Raw genomic sequence first — 12,575 nt, forward strand, 5'->3', positions numbered from 1 at the left:
TAACGAGTTAAAATTTCAAAGATCATTACCTACTAATTAATTTTTGCTTTGGTGAAATTCCTATGTCCCCACGGATCTCTAATTGAGACTAACTATCTATAAATATATAATTAATATAATTTGCACTCGAAGACTTTTCTTTGATCTTCTACCAGCAACACTTTCTTATGAAGCAATGGAAAACGTTTGTTTTAAATTAGATGATTGTTGTTGAAACCAATTATTTTATTCTAATGATGTTTGTTTTACAACTTTGTTAGGAAACGAATTTATAATCTGTCAGGAGTAACAAGACAAAACTTAATCGTAAATCTCACTTGCGTCGATAAAGTAGAGCAGGTAATCGATCGCCACCTGTTGGATCATGTATTGATTTTTCGATCAGTCTGTAATGTACTGTAACACGTGTCGTACCGCCTATTGTCTTCTCATTAGTTTTTATAAATAAAACATATACAATTAAAATAATATACTGTGCAGTAAAATCTTAACATAATCCGTGCCGCGTAATTGTATCAAGTGAAGTAATTTCATTAGTAGCCAAAGTTTTTTTTTTGACATTTTTCTAGTTGACATGATTTACATGATTTGTATTATATGGAATTTGTATTAATATATAATATCGATTTAACTCTAAAAAACTTTATAGAACTTATCCATGAAACAAATCAAACTTTATATTTCATATTCTTCTAACGTAAAACTTGTTTATCGTCTTTTACCTAGACATTTTCTACTGAAGTACACTATCATGTTATGTCATATAACATAAATGGTATGTCGAATTTTGAGAAAGAATTGTTTATCATTATCTCCTGTTGAAAAAAGTATCCATACATCGCAACAGGTCCAGTTTAGGTCTGGGTTAGGTCTGGGTTAGGTCGACAATTATGGTGTACATATTTATTTGTATAGTCCGGGCCACAATATAGCGAGGTCGTAAACTCGAGTGGGTGTCAAAGTTTACACGTTTCAGCTCCCGAAACAAATGAATTGACAGAAATACGAGCAGCTAAAGGCCTTAGACCATAGTCAGGGCCGTACGAAGAAATATTTTATCTAGTATCGCCATTTTTAGAAAGCCATTTTTAGAGGTATCGTAACAGGTAAAGGTCTTTTCAAGTCTTTAATATCTTAATTTACCTGCTTATAATACAGGGTGTTCGGTCACACCTGGGAAAAATTTTAATGCAGAATTCTAGAGGCCAAAATAAGACGAAAATCAAGAATACCAATTTGTTGATAGAGACTTCGTTAAAAAGTTATTAACAATTAAATTAAAAAGTTTCAAATCGATCTGGAAAAATTATTTTCGGTCGCGGGAGTCAATTATAATCATTTTTGGTCAGTAGACATACCCTCGAAATCCCAACCATTTTCGAGAAAAAAATTCCTTACCGAAAATATAATTTTAGGCCAGAAATGCTTCCCATAAATTTCATGCGAATCTTTAAAACACCATAACTTCTGAACGGATTGGACGATTTTAATGTATAAAAAAGCAAATTACGCGTATTTTGGTGGAGAACATGTACAAATCGCAAAAATATTCGAAAAGTTGGTCCATGACCCCGCAAAATGAGAAAAACACCATTAAAATGGTCCAATTTTCAAACAGCCATAACGCCTATAATAGCGAATATATTTCAATGAAACTTTTTTCTGAAGTAGAGCTCATAGGTACCTACAGAAAAGTATTAGACAACTTTTCTGTAGGGCGTCAAATAAAATTATCAAAAATGAAAAACGAATTTTTAAGAAAAATCGACAAGGGGGGTGCTGCTGAAATTTTTCGGCAATAAAAAGAATTTCAAATTATTCTGAAAAAATTATTTTTAACTAGAGGATTCAATCACCATCATTTTTGGTAATTAGACATACCCCTGAAATCCTACTCATTTTCTAGAAAAAAAATTCGGGAAGGTGTGAAATTTTTCGACAAAATTAAAAAATTTCAAATCGTTCTGGAAAAATTATTTTCGGTTGCAGTTGTCAATTACAATAATTTTTGGTGAATAGACCTACCTCCGAAATCCTACCCACTTTCTAAAAAATTATTCAGTATGGGTGGAACTTTAAACGTTAATAACTTTTTAACGAAATCTCCATCAACAAATTAGTATTCTTGATTTTCGTCTTATTTTGGCCTCTAGAATCTCCCATTAAAATTTTTCCCAGGGGTGGCCGAACACCCTGTATATTTGCAAGCGAGTACCTGTCAGTGACACACGAAGAGGAATACAAGGAGTAATTGCACCGTAAATATCCATTTTTTTGTTATATCTAAGAAGAAATAAAGTTCAGACAAGAACGCTTTCTCCATCGTGTTTAACCCTATACGACTCTACGTAACTTTAGATCTGAATTTTTACTTCTTTACTTCTTGAAAGTATTCTAACTTGGACTTTAATATAAATTTTTATTTTAAAACGCTCTACTTACAATTTGACTATTCAAAAAATACGATTGCATCTAAACGAATGATTGAACTTGGAAGAAACTGTATACAGAATGAGTTTAGAAACTGTACTCTGTTCCTATTGAAGATAGAAGAAAAGGACAATGGTAAAAATTGGTCAATTTTAGACCCGGAGGGTAACGAAAAATTTTTACATGATGTGTTTCTGCTTTATTTAATAAATCAATTATAAGTCGATATTGCAACAAATGTGCAGAAAATTTCTTCATTCGACAATAGTCGCTTTTTCAATCCTAAATTGAATATTTGGCCCAATTGGAAATAGGTGCTAAAATAAAAAAAAAACAATTATAAAAAAGGAATAACTTTTAACTAAGCTTTTATTGGAAACACTAGAAAGGAACATACAGAATGAATAGGTCAGTGACGAAAAATTCGTCCCGTACCCTCAGACCCAATCGGTCCTATACTTTGTCTAAACAAGCCAAAGAAGGGACACAGCTGCACCCTCTTGACTTGTATTTCGAAACATACGCGTCGATGGTTTTTGTCACATAAAGAAAACTTTCTCTTTTAGAAGAGAAAAACCAACATAAACTTTATCATTCATTGACGTTTCGTTTCCATTTAAGAATCTTGAAATTTATTTATAAATATTTATGGTTATATTAAATAAGTAGAATGATCTCCTAAGGTAATGTACAAACAAACTAGAATATTAAATATAACTTTGTAGTAACAGCCCTATAAAAGTTAGGAAAGAGCCGAGAGTTAGAGATCTAGCGATAGATGATAAATTTGTTCATGTTCTTGATTATACTTCAACTCAAATTAACATTCCTTAACACTAATCCTACCGACACTTCAAATTTGTGTACAGGATATTTTCGTAATTATTACCCAGCATTTTTTCGTAAATAATTGTTTTCTCCGAAATTAACTATGATATTGACTTGAAACAAAATTCGTTTTCAAAGGCGTTGTATGTTCGACTTTAAAAACTTCGACTTGGTTTGTAAATTTTCTGTATGAAGTTAAAGTACTAAGTATGTATATTTAGAGTAAAAGTATTGAATATTTTTGTACAAATTTTAAAATTCATGCTTTTAGAAAAAATATGCGACATAAATATACCCATTCCTACCATGGCCGGTCAAATATATCATTTACTTTTTCTCTTGTACGAGGTAACGTACTTTTAATTTTTACATTATATGTATAGAAAATTGTATTTTGAAGTTTATACGTAAGATTTCTTTTTCTTTTATGTCGCATATTTTTTCTTAACCCCTTAACGCTCAAATTTTTCGGGTCAACCAAGAATGATCAGTTTTCTTTATTGGATTTGTTTCTAAAAATGCGGTTTTTATTAATTACAATGTTGTATCTAACGTATAATTTGAAGGAAAACAAATATTATCATCCCTTAAACCGTTAGATTAAACAAATATCGTTTTTCAAAGCAGTCAGACTCGGGCTAGGGACACAGTTGCACCCTCTTGACTTGTATTTCGAGACGCGTAACGCAACATGCGCGTCGATGGTTTTTGTCACATAAAGAAAACTTTCTCTTTCAGAAGAGAAAAACCAACAGGCCTTTTATTATTAATTTCTTTTTTATTCAATTTTAGTGTTAAGATAAAAGAAACGTCCGAATTTACTCAAAATGTATTGTACAAAATAAATATTTAAAATAGGTTTGCATTATATATTTGGATAAATTTCTTCTTTACCATAATTTAATAAGTATACAGGTAGTCTAATTCTAATTTAATTAAAAACAATATTGCTGCATATCTGCAGGAAAATTCCTAATTTCAAAAATAGTGAAGAAGTCACGTTCTCATAATCCCAGCCACTTTACCAATCCTGAACAGAATATTTGACCTGCCATTTTGATCGAAGTTTCAATAAAAACACACCATCTTCGTTAAATTAATATTTATCAATGTCTCTCCATGCTTCTGTGCTTTCCAATCGAAACATCGAATTATAGTATTCGGTATCTCGATCGTTTGGTGTCTCATCGATCAGGAGTAGACTCCCCGAGGAAATCTGCCAATCAATATGAAAAGGGAAAGGATCTCTAAGCTATACATATTACGATAGCGATCAATTTATAAGGGTTGTCGAACATCGAAACAGCTTTATCACCGGAAATTCTATGGAATGAATACGTTATACGCGTGGTTTCAAGGGAACGTCATAAATTCTGATCCATTCCCCCGACCCTGGTACAAGACATTTATGACGAATTTAAATACGTAGTCCATTAGATAAATAACCAGATCTCTGAAAAAGAGAAACAGAAAAATAAGAAAGACAATATGAGAAACGAAATCGGAAAACTGGCGTCAGCTAAAATATTGGATCCGTTGATTTCTCACTTTTATTATGAACAATTCCTGTTGTAGAGAATGTTTCACGATTATTAACATTTAATAAATACCGTTCATAAAATTAGAATAGTAATTATATACGTAATTAAATATTTAAATTAAAAAAAAATATATTATGTGTGAATAAAAATATAATATAAAAAAATTACAGAATGCACTTAATATGCGAAAATATAAAAAATACTTGAAGCAAGATACGATTTATTATATTTAAGGGTTGAGACAACTCTCTACAAAGCTCCCAGTTCAATAATTCTATTAATCTATTAATTCTATTCTTTATATGTAAATAAAAATATAATATAAAAAAATTACAGAATGCATTTAATACGCAAAAATATAAGAAATACTTGAAGCAAGATATGAATTATTATATTTAAGAGTTGGGACAACTCTCTACAAAGCTCCCAGTTCAATAGTTCTATTAATCTATTAATTTTATTCTTTATATGCAAATAAAAATATAATCGTAAAAGTATAATTTCTCCCGCGTAAAAACAAATAAAAAGTATTCGATTCCATTACATTTATAAGAATACAAATCGACTGTGGATGTTTATGCATTTATATCTCAAAAAACTACAGAATGCACTTAATATGCAAAAATATAAGAAATACTCAAAGTAAGATACGATTTATTATATTTAAGGGTTGGGACAACCTTCTGCAAAGCTCCCAGTTCAATAATTCTATTAACAAAAAGTCTAGTTATTAGGAACGATACCTAATGAATTACATACTTGCTCCTTATTCGTATAAGATATTATAAATGTTAATTGGTATTTGGTCGATGAAAGAATTAAGAAACTATTGTTTTTTTTCACAGGATGGTTAGGTGCAATGTCGACGGGGGTTGCTTTGCTGGTTTCACCTGTAACTATAGCGTTTTGTCGGAGGAAGAGCACTAGACTCACGGCCGTTTTGGGTGGCCTCGTTACTGCACTCGGTTGTCTCTTCACTTCGTTCGCCTCGCAATTCCACCAGTTGTTTTTCAGCTACGGCACCGTTGTTGGTAAGCTAGAACACAACCACAATAACAAATAAACACCAGAGTCTGTGCCCAGTCGTTCCTGTTTACGCGAGAGAAAAATAAAGGAAACGTTCGGATTTATTAAAACTGTTTCCTTAATTAACGGATTCATTCTACAGAGTAAATATTTGTGGTACAAGTAATTTACACATTCTTATTTATTCTATTTAACTGGTAAAATAGAAGAAACAGTCTAATGTATTTTAAATGTTTTTTAAAAGACCAAACATTTTTGAGTTAGATATTATTATGAATTTCTTTTTTTATTGTATTCAAATACTCAACCTTACATACTATTCCTAAAAAATCGAAATGCCTTATACAGAAAAAATGAAATGCATCGGTTTTAATTTTATTAAAAATATTTAAATATATTAACATGTCACTCTTAATGGAATCCTGTTCGTAATATAACGTGTTATTATTTTCCTACGAATCAATACAAATTAAGTATTAAAGCATTAAATAATTGATGACAATCGATTATAAATTATACGATACGTTGAATTAGTAACTTTGAGTTATTCTATTAGCATTGTCACTTTTTGCGTTCATCCACAGTCAGCAATTATGATTCAACTTTTGCCATTTCTCACGCATCATTTCCAATCGTAGAGACATTGAAAGAAGCAACTTTGTTGGACGGTTACAAAGATAAGATTTACATGCTTTAGAGCAGCAATTTCTAACGTGAAGGCTGAAACGCCCCAGGGGATGTTAGTCTTTCAGAGGGACGTTAAAATGACTGCACGCTTGAGAGAGGGTGGCTTTTGAGTATATTGGAAGAGCTTTCATACTATAAATTTAATTTATATCACTCAAATTTAATCTTATCAATTACATAAATTATTAATTAGACATTGTTGTCAATGAAAATATGTTTAATTGTTTCACTTTATAAAAATATTTCCTAAACAATAAACTAGTTCTTTTAACGCTAATATCTCATTTACTCGTTTCAGCAACGAAATAAATATCTTATTGAGAGAGGGTGGCTTTTGAGCATATTAAAAGAGCTTTCATACTATAAATTTAATTTATATCACTCAAATTTAATCTTATCAGTTACATAAATTATTAATTAGACATTGTTGTCAATGATAATATATTTAATTGTTTCACTTTATAAAAATCATTTCCAAAACAATAAACTAGTTCTTTTAACACTAATATTTAATTTTCTCGTTTCAGCAACGAAATAAATAACTTATTCCTCTGGATTTAATTATTTTACGCAGGAATAGGGGTCGGAATAACGAGAGATTGCAGCACGCTGATGGTTGCGCAATATTTCAAGAGAAGAAGAGAGCTGGTCGAGATTTTCATTGTGTCCGGTAGTGGCCTTGGTATTGCTGTAATGTCGGCTTTTATAAAAGGAGCGATTAGGTACACGTTAATGCCTTTAAAACACTAATTATCGCGAAGCTTAATTTCACAACGGAACATCGTTATATGTTACCGAAAATGTGAAAGTTTCAGTGATTCCATACAATTAGTCAGATCAGTGAATGTTGTTTTAAATGCTTGATTAATTATAAAGCATTGACATTAAGTAGTGATTGGATTAACAATCAACGTCAAGTCTATTTGAAGTTATGATTGTTTAATAAACAACATTATTAATAAACAACAATTAAGCTTGTGAAATTAATGATTGTAATAAATAAAGAATTTTACAAATATAATAACGCAAAAATTAAATCAAAAACTTTATACTAGAATGTGAAGTAATAAAGTTCAAGTTTGAGTCAAAATGGATTCGGAGTCCGCTGTTCGTAAAAACGTTATTTTATAAAATTTTCAATGAACTTTTTATAATAATTTTTATAATAATTTCATTTAATAACGCGTTGTTAACATTTAGTCCTGTTGAAAAATAAATCGTCGCTTACAATTTCTGAATATTAATATAAAAGTAAGGAATATTAATTTATAAATGCTCTTTCTAAAGATAACAAAAATATAGACACTTTTTTTGTTTACGAAAATCGTCTTTCAGTTTTTTCTTTTTTTACGACATTTTAATGTATCGTAACGCTTAGTAATAGTATTCTAAAATTGTGGTTTGAATGTTTTATCTTTAGTACAATTCTTTATGTATAATTCTAAAAATTAACTTTCTCATTAGATTTTTACCCTGATATTTTGAAACTATATTCTTCAAGATTTTTCTTTTTTTAAGTAACACTAGGAACTCACGATTGTAATGAAAAGAACATCTAGTTACGAAGTTCAAATATAAATGAGTACAAAGCTGCGATGAGAAACCAGCTCTAATTATATTTATTTAATTTCTGACATAAAATAATACAAATAAAAATTAACTCAGCCTCGGATTTTTACAAGTCAAAATTGACCCATCAAGCGGGTGTTAAATTAGAAGATCGAGTTCCCTCAAGATTTAAATCCATAAAAATGTTTGTTGCTTCTCTTTCCAGCAAAATAGGTTGGCGTTTGGGTCTTCAGGCGGTGACCGGTGTAGTTTTTCTCACTTTTATCTTGGGCACTTTTTATCGAAGCGCATCCCTGTATCATCCACAGCGCAGAGCGATCTTGCATCTAAAAAATCAAAAGCGTAAGATTAAGGATAAAAATAAGACGGACGACAGGCCACCGTTCTTCGACTTCAGCACACTGAAAAGCAAAACCGTCAGGATACTGTTGGTGTCTACTGGAATATCCGCCTTCGGGATCAACACTCCAATTTTTTATTTGGTAAAAAATCCATAATGCTACTCGAGGAAGTTTATCTTGTCCAAAAACATACTTTACGTTCGAGAAATATTCCATTTACCCCTCTTAGAGCTCACTGAAAAATCTCTAAACTCTTATTTCGTTGTTTTCTGTGTTCGATTAATTTTAAAATAAGATTGCAATTCTTTGTTGAGTCATTTCTTTTTCCCTTTTATAACATTCGAATAGATCGATCATTTTACTTTCATTTTCCATTAACTCTCTTACGAAATTTGTGGTCTGACAATATTAGATTGTCAAGTATGAAATGGAACAAACTTCATGTTATTTACTTCAATCGCACACAACCTCATTTAGACGCTGTATTTTGGCATAATTTGTTTTTCGTGTGAAAGGTACATCTTTTCCTCTTTCTAACTCATATTTCAGTTTGAAAAAATTTGCAATAGTTTTTTTTGTATAGGCAATTAAGTGAGACCATGGAAATCAGCGAAATTCGTGTGTTGATGAAGTATGAGTTCCACCGTGGAGCCACAACACGGCAGGCAGTCGCCAATATCAATAGTGTGTTCAGTATTCAAGTGGCTACAAACGCGACTGTAGCTCGTTGGGTTAAAAAATTTTGTTCGGGAGATTTCGATCTGTCTAATGAACCACGTGGTCGACCCAAGACTCAGGTGGATAATGACGTCCTGAAAGCCACTGTGGAAGCGAATCCCAGCCAAAGTGCACGTGAATTATCATTAATGTGCAATGTATCAAAGCAAACAATCTTGACTCATTTAGCACAAATCGGTAAAGTGAAAAAGCTGGACAAGTGAATACCGCATGAATTGACCGATACACAGAAGGAACGAAGACTCGACGCATGTCTTTCTCTTCTTCCTCGCAACAAAGCCGAACCATTTCTCAATCGAATTGTTACGTGTGATGAAAAATGGATCATGTACGATAATCGTAAGCGTTCATCGCAATGGTTGAACAAAGATGAACCACCAAAACACTGTGCGAAACGAGACATCCACCAGAAGAAGCTGATGGTCACTGTTTGGTGGTCTGGCTCAGGTGTCATCCACCACAGCTTTATGGAACCTGGCCAATCGATCACAGCGGATGTATACTGTTATCATCTAAACGAAATGATGAGAAATCTTGCGATTAAACAGCCAAAATTAGTTAATCGGATGACTCCAATCCTCCTGCACGACAACGCTCGACCACATGCCGCACGAATGACCGTGTCAAAGCTATAGGAGTTGAAGTTGGAAACTCTCCGTCACCCACCGTACTCGCCAGACCTTGCCCCCACTGACTATCATTTCTTTCAAAATTTAAACAACTTTTTATCTGGAAAAAAATTCAATTCCGCACAGGCTGTCAAAATGGTGTTTCAAAAGGTCATCGACTCCCGTGATCCAGGCTTCCACAGCAAAGGGATAAATGAGTTACCTCTAAAATGGCAAAAGTGTATCGATAATATAGGTGCATACTTTGATTAAAAATAAAAAGTTTTTATTGGAAAAAAATCGAATTCAATTATGTGCATTTTTGCTCCATTTCATACTTGACGACCTAATAATATAAAATGTAATTTATTTAGGTCTAATAAACCGTACAGCGAAATTATAAAGGTAGCGAAGAAGAGATGTTTTATAAAACTGTTTCGATAGTAATACACAAGCACGGGAATTCCCCGCGACCGACTGGCCAGCTTTACTTGGGGGTTCCCCTACGGTAGAGCAATACGCGTGTCACAAAATTGAACAATACTAAAATATTGTAGGATTTAACGGAGAAAATATATTTGAGGAACAAATATACAAAGAATATAATTTGAATAAACGAATTAGGAACACACAAATTAGCAATTAACAATTAACAACGCAAATTCAAATCACATTAATTGGCAACACAACTTATAATCACGTCTCTCTTTCACGATCACTCGTTTCCAACTCCTCGTTTTCTCGCTGTCCCTCGTTACCCATTCCTTCTCGAACAAAACACTCCCCAACCTTTTGCACATGAATTAACATTTAACAAAACTACAGCGTGGCACAAATATTCAATACAAATCTCCTACAATATTAAGTGTAGATACTCAACACTTTTTAAGATATGTATAATTAAAATGGAATCATTATAAATTTGTATAATCCCATCTATTCACAGGATGTATCGTAAAATTTAATATTAATTCAGTTCATAAATTTTTCTATATATTATACAATATGGACCGTTTATTTTGAAAGTGGTGCAAGTCCATTTACTTTTGTTTCGAGAAAATTGAATGTTAGCAGATCTGACAATTAAAAAATATAGGTTAATTATGTGAAGTCTGGGAATGTTTGTACTAATTTATCAATATGTAATTTAATTATATAAATTTCTTTTAGGCGAATTTAACTAAAATAATGTACAATTTCCAGGCTGCAAATGGACTTGCACCACTTTCATAATTAGTCAATTGTAAATATCATTTAATTTCAATTTTGAAATAACAAATATCACTTAAAATATATGTCATATTAATCCAATTTTGTTTATAAATAATAACAAGAAATAAAATAGGATTAGCATTTTTTATTTTGAACGTTAATTATATTTCTATATTGTTAAACTTAACACAAGATATTGGTATTATTAATTATTTATGCTCTTCATGTGGCAGTGTTTTGAAATATTCATGATGCACAGGAGGTATATAAGGTAATAGCTGCTGCATATCCTTATATTTTTCGTATGTAATAGGCTTGGTATCGTGATACAAAGGCGCCAGGGCGATTTTTTCAAATTTTAGCGGTCTTCCCCGACATGTAGCTGATAAATTTAGAGTCTTAAATTCTGTGTCCTCCATTGATGTTTTATATGAAATAGTATACGGTGCAGTTTTGCAGAATCTCATCCAACATATTTGCAACCAATTTACTTTTCCTCCATTAGTGTTTCTTCTTATCTGTTTTTTAATTGTGTTTTGTAGATTTTTTGTTGAAACGAAATTCTCTCGTTTCATTTCGTGTAAAATAAATTTATTATGTCGTCTACATTGGTTTATAACGTCATAATAATCCTGTGGTGTGTCCAGGAAATTCTTTTTTCGTAATAAATACCAAAATCTGCATCGTTTGGAAGATACGAATGTCCGGAGAGTAAAAATTGATAATCAATTACCTCAATGTTATTTTCCAAAGACTGAACAACCCTCAACCACATCAACGCCATTTGTAAATTTCGATTTTGCCCAGTACACGTATCACTATATGCAATAACATAAATATGGAAAATGGACTTACACCACTTTCATAATCAATGGTTACGTAATTTCTTTTACCGGCAAATTTTAAATTGAACAAAGCATTAGCATTTTTTAAGATATTAAATACTAACTAGTTATAAACAAAAAGTTTACACTAAATTAAGCATAAATCACATCATATCTCATTTTTTTTAAAAAAAGGACTTACACCACTTTCAAAATAAACGGTCCATATATTGAATTGTTTGTATGTGAGTTTCATTCGACTCTGGTGTCAATTCTCCTAATTGTTACACTATTGTAACATCGATGAACTCCAACTTGGTACATATTTTCTTTCAATACAGAAATACACAAAAAATTCAGTTGATAAGTTTTTGTTTCAATACAATACAATTTTTGTATTGAAAGAAAATATGTACCAAGTTGGAGTTCATTAATGCTACAATACTGCAACAATTAGGAGAATTGCATTCGCCAGAGTCGAATGAAACTCACATACAAACAATTCAATCTATTGCATAATATATAGAAAAATTTACGAATTGAATTAATATTAAATTTCACAAGATATCCTGTGAATAGATAGGGTTACACAGAACTTATAATTGACCCACTTTAATTATTTATAACTTAAAAAGTATTGAGTATCTATGTCTAAGATTTTGCATACGCCAAAAGAAATCGCCCTACTGTCATTCTGTAAAAGCACGTTAAAATCGAAGCCGGATAGTTCGTGTCATTGCCTGAATTGTGCGCCCTGCCCCAACAGAGGAA

General features: G+C 31.6%; 1 protein-coding gene across 1 annotated transcript in view; it reads left to right on the plus strand.

Annotated features, from left to right (window-relative positions):
* The window catches only part of LOC143343082 (uncharacterized), a 200,262-nt gene that overhangs the window by 178,581 nt on the left and 9,106 nt on the right, over window positions 1-12,575 (plus strand). The window contains exons 2-4 of the mRNA XM_076767625.1: window positions 5,645-5,830; window positions 7,087-7,234; window positions 8,287-8,563. Of these exons, the coding sequence (XP_076623740.1) occupies window positions 5,645-5,830; window positions 7,087-7,234; window positions 8,287-8,563 (611 nt within the window). The remainder of the gene's footprint in view (window positions 1-5,644; window positions 5,831-7,086; window positions 7,235-8,286; window positions 8,564-12,575) is intronic.

The sequence above is a fragment of the Colletes latitarsis genome, chromosome 1, assembly GCF_051014445.1.
Source record: "Colletes latitarsis isolate SP2378_abdomen chromosome 1, iyColLati1, whole genome shotgun sequence".
In the NCBI taxonomy this organism is placed as follows: Eukaryota; Metazoa; Arthropoda; class Insecta; order Hymenoptera; family Colletidae; genus Colletes; species Colletes latitarsis.